We start from the raw sequence: 20,538 nt of genomic DNA on the forward strand, positions 1-20,538 counted from the left end.
GGATGGCTTTGAAGAAGTGACACTTTAATTTTCTTTTTGCATTGTTTAAAGGACACAGATCTGCATGCTGTGATCATTGAGCAAGGGCCTGAAAACAAGGACAGAAAAGGGATAGACAGACATCAACCCCTCTGCTCCTACCAGATTCTAATTGATCTGTGATATTAGATGTGGATTATAAATAACAAACTTCTCTTGGCATTACAAGCTTGTCTTTACTATCTTCCTGAGGTCTGCTTGCCAGCATTTATTTTCATACTTGGCATGCCCAGAAATTGTGATGATAAATATTTGGCACTTATGTAGCTCTTTATGTTTTCAGCTCAATGTATCAACATCACCAAATGAATCATCCCACATTCCTCAGAGATAGTACAAAAGGCAGTCCTAGCTAACCTCAGACAAGCGCACTCCAGAGGGAGTTAGTCCTTGTCTGTGCATGAGGCAGTCTATCTGGGTTTCTTTAAACACTGAGAGTGCATGTACTTAATCTCTTTTTTTATGTTCATTTAGCTAAAGTGTGGAATTTACTGATAAAAACTAAAAACTGAAACAGGCATAGTTTATGACCAATTTAATATCAGCTATGTTATACAGCTTTGGGTTTGAAATTAGGCATTTTCTGCACATTTCCAAGCCTTATTGTTCATTATCCCATTATCTTCTTTCCCATGTCTTGCTATTTTATTTTTTTCTCTTTAAAAACAAATGGGAATCATAGCTTATGTTTCTGCCTTAATGCATTCTCTGCTTAATGTTTCTACTGCAGAATCTCTTAATTTAGGTATCAATCACTCTTGCTTTTTTTTTCAAGCCATTTTGCTTCCAGCTGAGTAAAGTGGAAAACCTCTTTATCCTCTGCATGCATCACTGAACCTAGCAGACTGTCCCAGTGTGACTAAAAAGTATCATCATTCCCTTTCAGAGGTGGAAAAATTCCGTAACAGAAAAGCAAGATGAATTGCAAACGCCCCCCAGATAGCCAGGGCTTGGAATAAAACCCAGAGTTTTTGGCTGCAGTCTGTCCTTAGGTTCCTAGACCACAGACCAAGTTACCTCGAAGTTAAGATGGGTATGAAGCTATGCTTTAAAACAATTTATGTTCTTCTGCGTATGTTATTTTAAGAAGTAACAGTAAATCTCTTAAGCTGGTAGGCAATTGCATGGTTAGTTGTTGCATTGGGTCACTTTCATGTTCTGGTCAGGTAGCACCACTCCACTAAGGACTGATGCTCACTGGGGTTATTTGAGCAGGGTGTCCTTTTCCTAAATGATTTCTGCTGAAGCTTTGCACTCAGTGGCCCAGCTGTGTAAATTCTTCCATCCCTCTTCCAGGACCTGAGCTGGACAGTAAGGCCATCTGTGGGCTGCACTACCTGTATGAATTTTGGGAGCAGGCTCTCCTCCTTTCACATCCCCTGTGCTGCTTGTGTGAGACTTTCTGAGGTAGAAGTGTTGGCTCTTTTCCTTTCAGCAGCTTTGCCAACTCACTTTGAGAAACCAGTAACCTCAGTTACTAGTTGGCACAGAAAGACATCATTAAGCCGTGCCTCCTGCTGTGTGCTGAGGTGTCCAAGCTCACCCTCTGGCAAAGGGAAGCCTTTGTGCCCATGAATGTTTCTGAACTTGCCTTCAGTTTTCCCTCACTTGCTTTCCACATTGAGCCTTAGAATCATGGACCTGTTTTCTCATTTTTTTTCATCTCCGAGTAGAAAATGCATCTAAATATTAAAAAAAAAAAAAAAGTGAAGTTTGTTGGCACAGTTTGAGTGGCGTCCTTCCCCAGGCAGTGCTGTTCAGTATGAGTAGGTTTTCATTCCATCATACAGTTGTGAGGAACGCATACGTACATGAGGAAGGGGAGTGGGTGGCAAACCACTGTGCCTGGTACTAACTAGTCTCTTCTGCTGGGGTGGCTTTTCTTTCTCCATCTTCTCATCCCAGCAGTGCTGCCCCAGCTTCTGTAGCCCCCATGCTCCCTGAGTTGCCTCTGGTTTGCAGCTGAAATTGTTTGGAAAAAAAACCACAAGCCTGCTGCGTTCATGGTACTTATATTTAAATGATAGAACAAACAACTATCTAACTTTCTACCTAACATGTGAGCCAGGCTACTGCTGCCAAAGCAGTGACACTGCTAGGCCTGGTGAGGAAGGATCATGTTGAAAGAGATACTCTAACTAAGGTTATCAGGCAGAGGCTCTAAAGCAATTCCTTCTGTACCTTTATCCCCATTTCACCTTCTTCTTGCCATCCTGTCTCGTGGTTTTCCCTGTGCCTGATGCTCAGGTGTCTGACTGGGTTGAAAAGATACTGGAGTTGCTCCTACAGCACATTTCTTCATCAGATGATCACCTCCAGAAGTCCCGGCAAATATCCCCAAAGGCTACAACAACATTACTGCTTTTCTAGCTTGCTGGTGTGCTAAAAAGAGCAACATCAATATCAGTGCTCACCAGAAACTCAGAGCACAGCTGAACTGTGTTGTGGGTAATGAAGTGGTTTGGGGAGGAACCCCACTGGTAGGATAAATCTTCATGTGAAGCTTTTGAAGATGGATTTTGTCTCAGTAAACAAGGGATTAATAGACCCATATCTACTAATAGTGATAACAGTAGGGAATTTCTGCCTCTAAGCCACTGAAAGCATACTACAAGCTTTTAGTATGCTTTAGGAATATCTTTTAGGAATAGTCAGTACAGAGCTTGAATATTGGATGAAATGTCTTACATAGCTCACAAATCTTTATGTTCAGACTTAAATTTCCCTCAGAGCAGCTGCTTCATTGCAGATATATGAAGTATTTGAATGTCTGAAGTTCGGTCATTTCTAATGGATGTCCAGTCCGTAACAGTTCCAGTCACATAGTCTCAGAGGAAATCCCATTATCTGGTTAATTTGAAAAAAAACAGGTTATAGAGCAGATACTATGTAACATCCTGGTTTAAAGTTGTTAATTCATTTGAAAGCAAAGTGATTTTATTGTGGCTGCTTATATGGTTGTTTTGTTCTCCCTGAATTAAGATTTGTGTTGTATTTATGGTTTTTGCAAGCTTTTATGTAATTCACAGCCCTTAAAGCTATTCTTCCTTCTCTACAGCTTCCTGGATTAATGGCTCATAATTTTTCTCTATCCTCATAATATGGATGATATTAGCACACAAGTTTTAAATTACTTATTTTTTCATGAGGCTTCTCATGCAATAGATGTGCGTTTGAAATTAGTTTTCCGTTAAAAGAAAAGTCACTGATGTTCAGAAGAGGGTGGGAGATATACCAGGGCTGGTTTTGTCATTGCCAAAAAAGCTTTGATTCAATAGAAGCTATGGAAACCAAGACTCAGTAGAAAAAAAAAGTACATAGACATCTGCTAAAGAGCTATAGAAATACAATGACATTAAAACAAAAGTTAGAATGATCTACTTACCTACCAAGCCTATATTCACTGTGTGTATGCCTGTATTACAGCGTTGTGATAGCAACACTCTGAAGGAATACACTTCCAGTCTTAGTCTATGTTTTCAGATATTTCCAACGAAGTTATTAACTGTTAAGCTGAAATTTATCATAATACTCCTCAACCCAAACAATTAATTTTTTGTGTTATTGTTAATATGGCACAATTCCATTTAGCCAGTTTTGAATTATCCAAGTCTGAACCAAAGCAGGTTCTAGGGCTTTTAAGAGCTAAAAATACTTCAAATTATTTTTAAAGCTTGTATCACTCTGAAATGGATAAATTTAATAACTTCAGTCCAGCTGTGGACTGAGGCTTGTGTCTGCAGTATCTCCCTACACAGCTGTCCTGCTGAGCTGAGAAGAAGGCATGAAGGATCAGTTCCTTCTCTGTGGAATCTTATAAATAATGTGTTTTGGAAAGACAAATGCCCATTTTCCCATTAATTCTTTTTTTCCCTTAAAAATCCATGTGAAACTAAATGCCTCCTGCTCATCTTAACCCTAATTCTTTAGGACACTTAATGCATTTCAGCCAAGTTTCCCACCTCTTTCCTCCCTGTGTTCTGCTATGTCTGTAAAAACGTGTAAGTTCAGTGTACCCATAGCCCCAAGTGTTTTCTGAATTCCCAGCTTATAGCATAGAGAGTAACAACCATCTGGAAGGCAAGGAAAGACCTAGAGGTACCACAGGACTGACTGAGTCCTTTCCAATGGCATGTATTTATTTGAGCATATAGCCAAATGATGGGGGGGGGGGGGGGGAGGAATAGGATGGCTCACAGAATTCCCTCAGAAGAGGCTTTATGGCTATAATGTTATGGATCATAACCTCTGTGTAGCTCTGCCATCCAAGTACAGAATAGCTTTTCTGAACAGTGGACTCCTGACTTTTAGGGGGGTTGTGTAGGAATGATATTTTCTGTATGCTAATTTATTTCTTAATTCCTGCCACCCTTTCCACCCTCTTCTCCCCAGGTCGTTTTCAAATTTGACAAAAGTGTGTACCTCCTTTAAGTCAATGTTTGGAAAAAAGCTGAACCTTCGAGCAGAGCTTAGAGTTTTGGACACAGCCCTTTCAGTGTTTCAAATGCTCTTTTTGAATCTCAGTTTTCAGGACTTGGCCCATGAAACAGAAGTTTTGCCTTTTCTCCCTGTATTTGTCTTCCTTTCCACTCTTTCCTGCAGAAAAAGATTTCTTCCACAACCACCACCACACTACCACCTCGCTCTCCAAAAAGGCTGATTTTTTTTCCCCATTTGGGGGCATTTACTGCTGTTGAATTTCTCTCTGTTGTTTCTTTTCTCTGCTCTCTCCTCTCCCATACTCTCCTCTTCTCTTACTCTCCTCTTCTTCCTTTATCTTCTCTTGCACATTTAGCATCTGTAGGGCTCAGCTATTCTAATATTAGTCAGTCTTGATATTCCATTCTCCAACCCCAGACTTGCAGGCACCATTCTTCTCTCTTTCCATGTGAGGACAGTGAAATAAATGTGGAGGAGAAGATATCCAGATAAAATAAAGATTCGGACAGTTCATAAAATCCAGTATAAATTCAGAAGTTCTACAAAGATGGATTCTCCAAATCCAACCCAGCATAGTGGAAGTCTCTCATTCCATTACTGTGAATAACCAGTAATGGTTATTATCCAACATGCAGTGGTCCCAGCAAAAAAAATCCTGTAAATCAGGAAATGCATCTCCTGAAGTGGTTTGATGCAGACATTTTCTTCAAACTGTAATCTTCGTGGAAGCTCAGAGAACATATAGGAAAATGACTCCTGCTCTGTTGTGAAAAGTAGAATCATAGAATAGTTAGGGTTAGAAAGGACCTTAAGATCATCTAGTTCCAGCCCCCCTGCCATGGGCAGGGACACCTCACACTAAACTGTGTCACCCAAGGCTCTGCCCAACCTGGCCTTGAACACTGCCAGGGATGGAGCATTCACAGCTTCCCTGGGCAACCCATTCCAGTGCCTCACCACCCTTACAGTAAAGAACTTCTTCCTTATATCCAATCTAAACTTCTCCTGCTTAAGTTTTAACCCATTACCCCTTATCCTGTCACTACAGTCCCTAATGAAGAGTCCCTCCCCAGCATCCTTATAGCCCCCCCTTCAGATACTGAAAGGCAGCTATGAGGTCTCCACACAGCCTTCTCTTCTTCAGGCTGAACAGCCCTAATTTTCTCAGCCTGTCTTCATACAGGAGGTGCTCCAGTCCTCTGATCATCCTCGTGGCCCTCCTCTGGGCTTGTTCCAACAGTTCCATGTCCTTTTTATGTTGAGGACACCAGAACTGCACACAATACTCCAAGTGAGGTCTCATGAGAGCAGAGTAGAGGGGCAGGATCACCTCCTTCGACCTGCTGGTCACACTCCTCTTGATGAAGCCCAGGATATGGTTGGCTTTCTGGGCTGCGAGTGCACACTGCTGGCTCATGTTCATTTTCCCATCGAAAGAGCAGTAGGTAAAGTACAGAGAGTTGTAGGAAGTTGCATCAACTGGAAATCTCATCTAGACAAAACTGTTATAGACAATGTAGCAGAATATAAAAAGGCATTAGATTTGCTATCAGCTGAAATCAAGATTGGATGCCTTTCTGAACTATAAACTGTAATTCAACCACAAGTTATTTGTTCAATAGAAGAATTATTACGTGTCCTACATTGTGCAGGAAGTCAGAATTATTACTTCCCTTCCTGGCTTTGGAAATTATGAGGCAAATCCTGGTCTGAAATCAACTTCTAAAACATCAGTACACACAGGATCTGAACTGACAAATATATTTTTACAAAGAAAAACATTCACATCATTTTTACTGGCAAAATTCACAGGCCTAACCAATCTGTAATTTCTGTGTTTGATAATTTTCTGTGAGACATGTTTTTTTTTTTTTTTGTTTATGTAGCCATTTTTATTCATATTTAATACCAAGAACAATTACTAACAGCAAATCTTACACTGTATTAATGTAATAGTTAAATAATGCATGCTGGAGGATTATTAGCATGTACATAATGCAGAATAAAATACATGGTACTTCAGCAGCTCCTTAGGTCAAATACCTGTGGGTGCAAAAGGAATTTTTCTGTTTTCAATTAAAATTGAAATAGCGTTTTTTGAATTTTAAAGCTAAACTAGTACAAAAATGGGAGGAGGATATGGTCACAGCTTTTCTTGTCAGAGAGTCACAAAAGATGAAAGCTCATCTGCTAGAAGGATGATTCACAGATTCAGGAGGAAGCTTTGATGGGAAACCAAGCTTTTGTCTAGCAGGAAGTGGATAAAAAGATACCATCTTTATTTTAAGAACTGTTTCTCACTTTGTGATTTCAGAGCATTCCTCAGTCAGACGTTAAAGTTCCTGTTGGCCATTTGTAATTTCTAAAATTCTCTGAATAATTTCTGCTACACTTTTTTTAATGACATGCATCTTTCAGAATACTGGTGAGGACTTTAAAAAGCGCAGGTTTTGCTTGTTTGTAAGAATAGAAAGATTAATCTATTACATCTTCCAAACCTCCAGTTGTTTTTGACATTACATGCAGTCTTTTGAAAAGCATTTCCATTGTTAAATGGTCTCTCACTATTTGTTTTATTTATCTCTGTATCTGGGCATGCATATCCTTGTCTTGTTTGGCATTTGGTTGCCTCCACTTAGGATTCATTCTGACTTTGCTGATGGTATATATGTATGTATATATCATCCAAGATGAATTCCCACTAAAATCAGAGTTGGGCACAGCTATAGATGGTTGCGATCAATACTGAATTGAAGACATCTGTGTGGGATGAAGCAGGAATGAATAATACCTAAATGTATGTTGCTTATTGTAAATGCTTGTACATTTTATGGCAGTTGTTCCTGTGTATTTAAAAGCTTTGAATAAGAGAAGATGACTCCGTTTCTCAAAAAGTGTTCCACACCAGCAGTTCTCATTGGAGATAATGATGAAGCATAAATATAGAACAAGTAGCAACCTGTAGCCTTGAGGCCAGAACAGACAGAATGAGCATTTCCAAGATGCCAGTGTATTCTGAATTTGATAGATGGGAACGTTATATTGTGTTCCTTTGCGATAACAAGTCTCAAAAACCAAGGAAAATTCAGAAATGAGGAGCATTTTCTGCAGATTCATGATTTATGAGACAAAGTGAAATGGGTTAAATAAATAAGTTGCTAGTCAGGTGGCAACTAAGAGGGAAGAGATGCATTGTAACTTATGTGTATTAGGTGGTTGCAGGACCAAAAGGGAGCAGAATTAAGTCCAGTAGTATAATTATATCCAGTATGCATGGGTAATTTGAAGCAAGCAAATGAAACTCAGAGAATGAGAATTTAACTGAAACATAGTAAAATTTCCTGACTGATAGGATTGTATGGATTTATTTTTTTTTCTTCAGTGGAGATAAAACACAAGTTTTTGAGGCCCTATAGTTATAGTATATTATATAGCATACTTTAGGAATGGAATATGTGATATGAAGATCATGTCTGCTTGGCAGAAGGGCCCAAGAGCCTTCAGGAACTTTCCCTCATTTCTGTAAAAAATACTCATCACTCACTGACAATTTAAAAGCTCCTTGCTTCAGTAGAAATTGGATTTTATTCTGTTTCTTATATGTTTATTAAACGAAATAGCATGATTTGTACTGTGCTTACATAGAAAAGTTTCAAATGAACCAAAGATGGAGAGACACATTGTGAAACAGAGATAGAAGACAAAACTAATAGGAACCCAACAACCCTGATCATTGATGGGCAAAAATTACAAGTCAGTTGGCAGAAAGGAAAGCAGGCAAATCAAGATGTTCCCTTATGCTGATAGAAATATGAAGAGAATACAGTTGAGCATGAATTTCAGTCAGATGGAGCCAAGCAGTAACACCAGCCTTGAATGTGCTTGGATGTTACGGAAGTTTGAATCTGGGTCAACTCCAAACACAGCTCTGTCAGCTCCTTTAAGTTAGCAACAGTTTATTTTGTACGCAGGATCTTTCTTCTTTTCTTTTTTTTTTTTTTCTTTTCTTTTCCAACCTTGGATCCACCTAAAAGCTCTGAGAAGTCTTAAAGTTTATAACCTTTGGCTTGCATTGACAATCAGAATGAGAAGTGAGTGCTGATAAATTGTTTAATAACATACTATAGAGCTCTAGTTCTGGTGCTTAATGTTATTATACCCATGCCACAAACCACAGTGAACAAACTGGTATAGCCTTTCCTTTTTATATTCTTTTCACTTTATAGCATCCAAAGGGCAGATTTCAGGCAGCTCATCTCTGTTGAATATCATACTTAGTCTTTGTATTCGTTCACTCTTTCATGTTGGAACTTACAGGGTAAGCAAAGAAGAAATCTTTTAGACTGTACTAATTATGATTAAGTTTGGGATTTTTTGTTCTGTCAAGATATCATTCTCCTTAATTGTCTCTTGGAATCATAGAATCATAGAATAGTTAGGGTTGGAAAGGACCTTAAGATCATCTGGTTCCAACCCCCCTGCCATGGGCAGGGACACCTCACACTAAATCATGTCACCCAAGGCCTCATCCAACCTGGTCTTGAACACTGCCAGGGATGGAGCATTCACAACCTCCCTGGGCAACCTGTTCCAGTGCCTCACCACCCTAACAGGAAAGAATTTCCTCCTTATATCCAATCTAAACTTCCCCTGTTTAAGTTTTAACCCGTTACCCCTTCTTGTAAAAATTGAAAACTCTCATACACATTGTGGAAAACGCTTTGTCAATAGAACAAAACTGTTTATAGTGAATACTGATGTATGCTACTGGTAACTTTGTGCCCTAGCTCTGGCACTGCAAAATATTTTACAGTAAAAGAACCAGATTAATTATGATCTCCTACTAGTTTTGTTTCAGCATTTAACACCTCTGCAAAGCATCTAACATCGTGTCTTAAATTTAAAATGTTGGGAATTCTTTTTATATTATTGTGTTTTCCAACATATGTTTCTTACTTGATAGAAATATTGTGAAATCCCAGTTTTTCCAGAAATAGTTAAGTATCTCATGTCATTGACATTAATACTGTGGCTACAGTAATACTAATAATGGAATTAATTTTTTTCTTTCTTTTCCTCCATGATTTGATTATCCAGAACAATTGTCTTTCTGAATGTTTTCCCTTTTTGTTCACAATAGCTGTGAATTCAATGGAGCTGTGTATGTTTAGAAGCATTTGCATTATTAGATAGCAATTTATTAATACTGTTAGTTAAAAAAAAAAAGGAAAAAGAAAAATTGGTAATCTGTTCAATGTGCCAAGGAGATGTACTTTACAGCTTTGTCCTGGCAAAGTGAGTGGAATGGTGTTGTATGTCAGTTTACTGAATCACTCTGAAATGTCATGTTGCTGTGATTTGCCAAATGGCCTTGCAGCAAGATTTTCTCTCCCCTTTTTCTGTAGCTCTGGGTCTACAGGGTGCAGGTCATTTAAAGTTTTCACATTGAACATGGTAGATATAATAATATGCTCCCATTTTATTTTGTTGAAAACCAAGTGCAAACCCCATTCTTTTTCATTAAATATGTGGAATGAAAATATTCACTGCATTTTAAATAAGATGTCAAATGCTGTTTTTTAACAGAGCAATTGGTATTATAGGTAAGCAAAAATTACTGAAAAAATATCTTCTTAAACATTGTGAGATTTGGTGTTCGTTCTCTGATGTGGTTGTTTGGGTTTTTTTTAATATCCACAGGTTGTTCGGTGTCACTTCTCTTACTCAGACAAACTGCTCAAGCACTTGGATGATCATCAAAAATCAAGAGTTACATTGGTATCACCATGCTAATCCAATCTTACTGCTGGTGATGTACTACACCCTCGCAACTCTTATCCGTCTCTGGCTACAAGAGCCCATTGTAAGGGTAACTTCCTTCTCTTTTTTAGCACTAATGATTATGAGACCAGCCAATGCAGATACTTGCTTAGAGAGGTACAACTTTTCAGGAAAGTTAAGGGAAATGGACAGCAAGTGCAAGCTGGTACCTTGAATTTGTTTTTTTTTTATAAGTCTTTGAGAGTTGTATCTTGCAGGGGTTAGATGAGTATTTTCAGAATCAGCAGGACTATTTATATAAGGAATGCTAATGGCAGAGCATTAATGCTTACTCTGATATGGAAAGCCAGTATCAGTGAAGTATTGTAGTGCTGTTGAATGAAAGGCAAACACTTGTCTAGCAGAACTGAAGTAGGACACTTGACTGGCACAGGATCCTGTAAGACAAGACAGAGCTTTCCAATTTTATTACAGATAGAGAAAAAAGATTCTTAAAACCTTTCCTTCTGAATCTGTGCACCTGAGTGAAAATCCAAATTTTCATGTAAGAGCAAGAGAAAATGGAGTCAAGAAGTAAATTTTTACTTCTTCCAGTATCAGAGGAAATAAAAGAATCCAAAGGTACCTTAAAAGCTGAGAGTATAAAAAGAAAGATCCCTAACATTATTTATTTTTATCTCCTGATCCTCGGAGGCTCAACATGATTTTAGAGTTCAGGTTTTGCAGTGCTGTAAACTGCAATGAAAATACTCATGACTGAACTGCGAATTAGTAGAGTTCATAGTAGCAAGTAAAAATGTTGAAGGTTTTCTTATTTTAAGGTCTTCTTATTTTTCATATAATGAATAATGTAACAGTTTAACATTGGAAAAGGCAGACAAAATATATCACCTGTGAATTGATTTGTCTGTTATTTGGGGTTTACATATATTGGGCTTCAGAATAAGAGGTAAATGATGCCGGAACTGTCAGCTTGATTTACTAAAAAATCACATCTTAAGTTTCCAGAAATCTTAAGACTGGCTTTTCTAAAGTCACAAGATTGTGATCCAGTGCCCTCTGGTATTGGGTTCTTTTAGGGTTTTTTTCCTATTTTTTTTTCTGCAGCTGCAGCACCTGGAAACTTGCTTTTTTTTCTTTCCTTAATTGAAAATTGAGATTTCCGGATAATACTATGATTTTAGCACTGGGACTGTAACAAAAACTTCACATCTCAGAAACTTCATAGTGAAATCATGGGAACTACTCACAGAGGAGTAAACGTGAAACGCAGTTACTGGGAGCTGTGTGATCTCAGCACCTCTGGGAATTCATTTCTAGTACCTAGGTTGTTTTATTCAAATTTTAATCATCTTAAACTTTGTGTCTTGGTCTAAGTTAGGTACTGTGCTTTTTCAGTGGAGAGAAATGGGCCTGTCTATCTCTGGACAGACAGAATCCTACAAATTCCTCCAGGGACTACAGAGGACCTATAGTGGACTTGCCTTCTTTTAGACTATTTGTGTTGTCTGGGATAGCTATTCCCATAAGACACTAAAATCAGTCTCCAAGAATTGGAAATAAATCAAATGAGAGCTGCTTTATAAGCAATTGAGCTAGAACGAGTAAGTATTAAGAGATTAATTTAGGAAAAGTTGTCTCTCAAACCCAGGACTACATGAGAGGCAATACAAAGTCTTGGCACTCCTGTGGGAACTTCATATTCCAGAGGAATGATGATTCCCCCCAAAGATTAATGGACACTTAAAAAAGAGAACATTATAAAGAAAATGATACTCATGCATTAATGGTTATTTTTGATGCACCAGATGTAGTGATGCAAATATCTGTCATTAGAAAGAAACACCGAGATTTGCAAAATTTACCATATTTTACACACTTTCTCCTTATGGGTTTTTGGTTTGGTTTGGTTTTGTCTATATGCATTTCAGTTTTCCTTTAATGATGCCATGGATCAGGAGTTGATCTTTCTCTTACTAACTTTCCCCTGGTAGACTCCATTGTCAATTCTTTAAATCTAGAAATAATTGTAGTCCAGGTTTCATTGAAATATATTTTGACTTGTAAATTTGTAGTGTATTTGATTCATTATGTTGCTAAGTATATAACCTGCTTTCGCAATCCCTAGTGATTTCAAAGTGACATTGTATTTAGGATCTCAGCAGTAACCTACCTATAGTTGGATGGACGGCAAAGACAGTATGCTAGCTGCTGTAAAGCAGTTGTTCTCTGCATGCTGCTGTCATGTACAGTTAAAAGTAGCTCATTTTAGAAGTTTTACTCAAAAGAATCTCTTGAACAAAACCTGTTTTGAATAAAATGTGTATGATAGATTATCATAAGCAGATCTTTATTCAGTCTAAAAAGATGTACTTAAGCTAAATATAATACTGGCATAGCAGGTTCTAAAAACAGGGTAAGAAATGTAGACCTAAATCTTGCGTTTCAGGCTAAGTTTTCTCTGTGTGTGCATTTGTCCTTGTTTCAAAGTATGGCATGTATGAGATTTCAGTGTACAGTGCAGGATTCTGTATGGATCTTACTCATGCAAAACGCCCTTGGCGGTCAGCACAAGTTTTACTTTTCTTGTGCTCTCTACTTTGGATCCTGATTTGTTCTAACCTTGAGTCTTGTGAAATTCTAACTCTGCAAATAAGAAGAAGCAATCTGCCTCTGGAGATTTCAGCTCATAATTTTAACTGCTAGTTCTGAATATATGAATAGTGCCCATTCATTCTATCCAGTGAGTGGTAAGGAATAGTACAGAAGTCAACAGAGTTACAGCACTTTTATGTAAAGTTCTCTTATAGAATTTTTAGAATTGTTTGATTTAAGACTCATTTGAGAGTTGCGCAGGTAGTGGAAGAACTGGAAGAATTAGACAAGTCGAAGCACTTTCACAAAGAAGTTGTAATCATATGACTAGTATTGTGTTTTCTGACTTTTCTTCCTCTGCTGAGGAAGAGAGAACATGATTTCTCACTGTTCCCTATAGTTTCTTAGGCTAAAAATATGTTACTAAATATCATTTTCTATATCTTAGGTCTTTTGGGTTGTTTTTTTTTGTCACCCTGGTGCCAAACTAAATGCTGTTGATAAACAGTTCTTTATGGTCCACATTTACAGTAAAGTTTCAAATGGCAGTGACAATTATTTTAAGCACAGAATCAGTTTATTTCATCTTACAGTTTGGCAATCAAGTATAAATAAACAATCATATGCTAAATGTTCTACAGTTGCCTCTGAGAAGTAAAACTAAATTAATAATTATTGTTCATCTAAATCGCATTTAAAATACAGGACCTAATGGTTAGGATCAGAATTGAGAGACTTTCAAAACCAGCTAGGATGTTTGGATGTCCTATTCCCATGGGTAGCTTTGCAGACCTCTGCCCAGAGTCCTGATTTATTCTTACCCTATTGCAGCAGCTGATTTTGCATAAGCAATGAGAACACTTACCACCAGCTAGTTCCCATTAAAAGTATAATTTGCGCCCCTGCCTTTGAAACACCTCAAGTTCAGACAAAAGCTAGCTTTACACCGTGAGGTATCTCTTTGTTGGCAGTAGAGAGAGTTTAAGTAAAGTAGCAAGTACCAGGGCAGATGGATATTTCTGTTGCAAACCAAGTCAACTTAGCAAAACTTCATTTGAAGCAGAAATGCAAGCATCTGTTAAGTAGAAAGGGCAAAATAGACAAGAGAAAAATTTTAAATCCTTCCAAAGAGACCATTCATGTTGAAGTAAAATATGACAATTAGTTGACTGGTTGTTTTGTAGGTAATAGCAAGGTAAGTTCAAAATAATGCTACTAAAGTTGGTGTGAAATCTATTGTTTGGCTGCAGCTCAGCAATGTTCCTGAGCCTTCACTTAAGTCCTGCTGAAGTTAGTAAGACCTTGCCCCAGATTCCAGGTTCCACAAGCACTTGTGTAATTTGCTGAGTAGGGGGGGGTTTATGAAGCAAGACCTTACAGCTGTACTAATAAGCATTTGGCTCAATATGCTGAACAACTGATATAGGTGGACAATATGGTGAGAGGAAGTAGAGTTTTTGTAATTTGGTTTTGGTAATTCAAAGTCTGTTGAGCTTTGGTAAGTTCAACAGCCATGTAATACCCTACGTGAGCACTTTTCCTATTAGAAGTACATATGTATATATTTAGTGCTACAGCACTTTTTTCACAGGAAAATAGAATTTTTTTAAACATTACTTTGAAGCACAGGTAAGTTTACCTTTCAATCCTCACCATTCCTGCTAGTGAAACATCCAGGCATTAATAGATGTCATAGTGGAACAGCCACTGCTATAATTAACACATAATATTCACTTTTATGTTCTTGCATACCTTCCTCTGAAATGTTCAAGACCTATTATTTCCATCAGAGACAAAAATCTAAATGCCACATGAAGTCTTGGGAAGAGAGGAGAGACCAGAAAACTAAGGAAGTATAAAGGGAAAATAGTAATGAAAATAAGAAGTAGGGTCAAGGTCTATGATTCACAGTGAGAAACCGGGCAAAGGCTGAGAGCAGAGTTAACTTCAGTAGTGTCAACTTCTCCCTGATGGTATTGCAGGGCTAGTGAGTCCTGCTCAGCAACAGTGTGCTGGAGATGCTCACACTTTCACATGCAGCCCACTGGCTCCAGAGCACTCCCTTCCTCTCTTTGGTGCCACATGGTTGAGCTTCCTTCTTCACTGGTATGAACAACAAGATTTGCTGCTTTGTGACAGCTCAGTTGGGAAATTCAAGGAGAAAATAGCACAGTGCAAGAAGCAGTTTGGAGGAGCCTGACAAGGAGTTGTAACAGCTCATGGTTTATATACATATACCCAGGTTTCCTGCTTGTCACTGTGCTATAGGCCCCTCCTGGGCCATGGGATTAAGGTGCAGTTCAGACTAGTGCATTAGCAATACTCCTCCATTTAGTGGTAACAGTTCCTGTCACAGATGAAGCAGCAGAGCATGTGGATGATAGGCAATCACAGAGTCACAGAACAGTCCAAGTTGGAAGAGACCTCTGGAGATCTTCTAATGCAACTTCTTGTGAGAGCAGGGCCTCAGATTAGGTTGTCCAGGGCCAAGTCTTATATTTTTCCAGCAAAGCAGCCAATGCCACTGATTTATTGTTCTCATGGTGATTTTTTTTTTCATTATTTATAATATGCAGAAGAGATTTCCCTGAATCTAATTATGCCATTAGCCTCTTGTCTTATAACCGTGACTTCCTGTGAGAAGAGCACCTCTGTCTTCTCTAAAACTACAGTTTAGGTATCAGAAGGCTGAAAAAGAACCTAATTCCTTCATCCTTCAGCTTCTCCAGCCCCTTAATCATCTTGGCAATTTTCTGCTGGACCATCTCCAGGTTTTCCATGTCTCTTGATTTGGGGGATGCCAGAACTGAATTGCAGGTATGGCCTGACACTTGCCAGGTACAGTGGAATAACCACATCCCTTGATCTGCTGGCAGTACTCTTGTTGATGCAGTCCAGGACATGTTTGCCTTCATCGCTGCCAGAGTTCAGTGCCGGCTCATGTTCAGCTTGCTCTGCACCAGGACCCCCTGAGCCTGTTCTACAGAGCTGCTTCCCACATAGTCTGTTCACAGCCTTTACTATTATGTGGGTTTATTCCAGGTGTAGGACTTTACCTTTGCCTAGCTTATCCCTGTATGGTGGCTTTTGCTTTTCTCCCGTCCACCTCACCTCATTGTTCAGTGTCATTCACAAACTTTGTGTGGGTACAATTGCATCCAGATAGTTTTGAAGGTACTGAATAGTAGCAGACCTAGTGCCAGTCTGTGAGGAACTCCACCCATGACAGACTACCATTTTGACTTCGACTCATTGCCCTGCTCTGTGCAAGAGAGTGTAGCTAGTTCTGTGTCCAACCTGTTGACCATCTGTCAGGTCCTTATCTTACCAGATTGTATGCAAAGGTCGTGTGGGACAATGTGTCACAGATGCCAAAATCAAGGTAGCTGACATCCACAGCTACCTTTCATCTACTCAGTCAGTTGTTTCAGCATTAAAAGCAATCAGGCTACCCTTGGTAAATCCGTAGTGGCTCTTTCCAGTCACCTTGTCCTACATGTAAGCACGAGCACAGATATTTCTATAGCTTGACTCAGAATCAAGACTAGATGAGCCTAAGTGGATGACCAGCACTGACTAGTTTGGTTTATGTTGATGCATGGAATGGTGAATCAGGTTAGCCTTTAACAGTTTATATGTTTGTTCGAGAGGTCTTGACCCTTTCAGTTCCTTGGTTAGTGAAGAAGAATTGGCTTTTTACATATATATAGGCAGATGAGAAGAGTGAATTTTCTTTCAATACACTTACTTGAAAATTAAACATCTGTGTACTAGCTTATGGTATGACTATATAGTAAGGTAAAGTAGTATGTGGAGGTCTGTGTAATTTTGATGTCTTGTAGCTATCAGGAAACATCTTGGCATTGATGGACTAGCAGTTATAGAAAAGTTCTGCCATCATTTCTGAAAATGCCATTTCAGTAACTGTCATCGCTCATAGACGGAGTGCGTTAGACACTAAAAAATATTTTAAGGACATACTTTGGAAAGGGGGCATCGATTAGGGGAAAATTTAAATTCCTCTGGTAAGATTGTTATTTAGAGAGCTGTAACTAGTCTTGTCATTTGTATTGTTTAGCAGATGCCTGATGAAGAAAAATCTGTTAGCAGGGAAGATGACAAAGAAATAGCCTGCAGCCCAGTTCCAATGACAGCAGAGAGAAGACGCAGTCTGTGGTATGCAAGCCACTATACAACTGATGAGAGAAAAGTAAGGCTGGAGGGGGAAGGGTCTCTGCATTAACTGTATTTCAATCAGTTAATTTTATCACAGTTACTTTGAAATTAAGGGAAGCAGCATTACATATGTTGCAAATAAGATCTTCATGTGTGATTATATAAATCAGGCAGAATATGAAGGCTGTGTGGCAGAGTAAGAATATATTTTGTAAAAGTTAATAAAAACAAGAGCTAGTGTAAGGAAATAAAGAAAGAACATGCTGATGTTTTTGGCTTCTGCATTTAAGAAGTTTAGGGTCAGGCTTTTGGCATAAGGCCATTATCTTTGTGCAAAACAGCTAGAAAGCCTGTCAGGGAGCTTGATCCTGATGTAAAGATCTGATCGACCTTGTAACTACTAATTAGCATTGTCATTGGTAAGGGGGGACTGCCATCTTATCTTCCTTCAAGCTACTGGTGTCCTTGGTGAATATTTATAACAGGGCAGTTAAGGCAGTTGGTGTAAAAGCCTCTGGAAGGGTCCAGCTTTCTGCCATCTGTGCTCACCAGATGCAGTGCAAAATTTAATTTGATGAGTTGCAGTTAAATTTGGGATCTACAAACACTGTTGAGCCACATATACTCAAGCCCCGAGAACTTCGCCATAATAATTGTAGTGGTAAACGGGCTGGCAAATGAATGAAGTATCACATTGTCTATTAGTATAAACATTTCATTGGAAGTATTTTCATAATTACAGCAATTCTAATGATCACGTAAAAACGTAGTTTTTAAGCAGTGGATCATTAGAAAAACATTAGAAAGCAGTTAATCAGTATTGTGGCGTACTGATTAATTCTTTGACCTAGAATCTAAAATTTCAGTGCAATACTTAGTTTTGATTTAGAATTCACAGGAGCATACAGTACAGGTATGTCAATGCTATGGCACACTAAATATCATTTTATTGATTATGGTGTACAATTCTGTTTGCTTTTTAAGAATTCTTTCTGAATTTCTTGGTGCAAATCTGCAAAAGTCACCAAACATGCATGCATGTATTCAAAAAGTTAGACTTCCTAATGCTTAAGCCATGCTTTTTAATAATTTGTCCTTGCATTGCTTTTTGCAGCTTCTGTCAATGACCCAAGATGAATACAAGCCATCGGATGTTAGTATACCACTAGTCTTTGTAATTTTGTAATCCTCCTTAATGTGTGTAAATACAGATTACACTGATATATACAGATAAAGCCTTAGATGACATTTTTTAAGATGTCTTTTTTATGGTTAGCCTGCCATTTACCCTATAACCTGATTATCCTAAATATAATTGTCTTTTGCTTCCTTAATAATTGCACTGAGAAACCGCTGATTAGCCCTGAAATTGATCATTTGAAATTAAACTGCTTGTAGTAGTACCAGCTGGCAAATGATCTTTGCTATTTCATTGGGTTTAAATGAGATATCAAAATATGCTTTCTAATGTAAGCCATCTTTAAACTTGATTTAGCTTCTTTGCTGTATTTTTTCTTTCATTCATGTTGAAATGCTAAGGCTCTTAAAGCATGACTGACAACATATGAGTTTAATTTGCAGATTAGAGAAAATCCAACTCCTTGTTTGAACAGACAGCAAATGATCCATTTTTCTTGACTGCTATAGACCATAGCAGACTCTGAAAGCAGAAATATCCCCTTTGTTCAGTATGCACCGAAGAATGAAAGATGTAGATGAACTTTGAGAACAGTTGTAACCAAATCTGAATTTGCTCCACCGCCTGTGCTTGGTGTAGCTGCTGGATATAATATAACCCAGATACTGTGCATTGTTTCAAAGGCGAATTATGCTCCTATCTCACAGACTAAGCTGAAGTCAGTCTTCAGCATGTATGACCATCAGTAGCCCACTTCATGTGAATATCTGCCAGTACAAGAGAGATTTATGACAGTGGTTGCTGGAGCCCTAATCCAAGCAAGTGCAAGGGCTGAAATTTGTGTTGCAAAATTAAAACAGTGCAAGAGTGTTGAGTTAGTACTACCAAATGGCATAAATGTGGCATCAATTGCAATAATTACTGAACTGGTAGCAAAGGTAGATCTCACCAGTATTAATTTAAAATGGAAAGTAATTCATAATCATTTTTTTCATAACTACTGGAAACAATTAAATGTGAACTAAAGTCTGAAAATCTTGTATTAGTTTGCCTAAGTAGGAGGATGAATTTTTTGTTACAGCTTTAGCTTAAATGTGGGATATATAATGATACATTACTAGCTTGTCTGTAAAATACTCATTTAACCTGGGAAATACAGGATGTCTGAAGATGGGCTCACTGAATTACTGTTTGTGCACTGAGCCATGCAGTCAACTGTAGCCTTCCCCAGCTGTGGATGTGTTAACTTAGTTCATCTTTATACTGCTTTGTCTTTACATTTAAGGGAGACCAAGAGCATTCCCAGAAATAGTCATTTACTATGGCTCACCTGACTGCAGTAACTTAATTGCTTTTGCTTGTGTATCCATGGTTTTATTCCTTTGCAAACTGCTTGTGTGCAGATTGAAGTGTTACTTAATGCAATGTGACATTCTGGGAATTTGAAAAAAATAATTGAAATCTCTTAAAGGAAATGTTTACAGAAGTTCAGAGTCACAGCAGCATTTTAGCTAGAGAGCTTCACTGAAACAATTTTGTAATTCTGTTGATACTGCATAAAAAGCTAACAACCGTTAATTTTGGAAGCTGTTATGCATTACTTTTGCATGCAACATGACTATAACATACCAATTTATTTGGAAGGAAGTAACATAACTGCAGTTACTTTTAAAGCTCCTTTAGCACTGGCAATCTTAACAGCATAGCACAGAAGTAGGAGTTACATTCTCCTGAGAGCCACGCTAACTGCAGTGTCTCTCTCTGATGTCCTGGCAGGTGCTGCTGGTAACAGTGAATGGAAACCCTGCTGACTATCATACCATCCACCCTGCACTGCCATTAGAAAATGGTCCAGCCAAAGCAGACATGTACTCAACACCACAGTACAAATGGGAGCCTTCAGATGACGTGTCAGGTAGTGAATTGTCTGGGAATTACCCTTAGTTTCGTATTTTTTCATATTCTATGTCTCCAGTTACTGCCTCTAGCATTTTGGGGCTTGGTTTGGTAAGCTCTTCAGCTTGTTGAAGTTAACTAATTGCTGGCACCTTACAATGACAGCCGATCATGTGGCAATTTTGTATACTGGGCTCTAGACATATACTATCCAAAATACTTTGCCTAACAACATAGTGACTGTGGGGTTTGCATTGCTTTAGTGTAGTCAGATGTAATTTTTGACCTAGAATCTAAAATTTCAGTGCAACACTCTCAGTTTTGATTTAGAATTCACCGGAACATACAGTAAAAGTCTGTCTATGCTATGGAACACAAAATATGATTTTATTGGTTGTAGTGTACAGTTCTGCTTGCTGATTGCTGTAGAAGTAGCCATCAGCATGATTGCAAGTGAAACCATTCCAGGAGAG

The 20,538-nt window shown here is 38.4% G+C and overlaps 1 protein-coding gene across 1 annotated transcript in view; it reads left to right on the plus strand.

Annotated features, from left to right (window-relative positions):
- The window catches only part of PIEZO2 (piezo type mechanosensitive ion channel component 2), a 295,110-nt gene that overhangs the window by 187,242 nt on the left and 87,330 nt on the right, over window positions 1–20,538 (plus strand). Inside the window, exons 8-11 of the mRNA XM_057397456.1 lie at window positions 10,180–10,342; window positions 16,937–17,065; window positions 18,146–18,184; window positions 19,946–20,084. Coding sequence (XP_057253439.1) covers window positions 10,180–10,342; window positions 16,937–17,065; window positions 18,146–18,184; window positions 19,946–20,084 — 470 coding nt within the window. The remainder of the gene's footprint in view (window positions 1–10,179; window positions 10,343–16,936; window positions 17,066–18,145; window positions 18,185–19,945; window positions 20,085–20,538) is intronic.

This window comes from Pezoporus wallicus, unplaced genomic scaffold (genome assembly GCF_028554395.1).
Source record: "Pezoporus wallicus isolate ANWC-B61680 ecotype Strahan unplaced genomic scaffold, APGP_CSIRO_Pwel_v1 contig_227, whole genome shotgun sequence".
Taxonomy (NCBI): Eukaryota; Metazoa; Chordata; class Aves; order Psittaciformes; family Psittacidae; genus Pezoporus; species Pezoporus wallicus.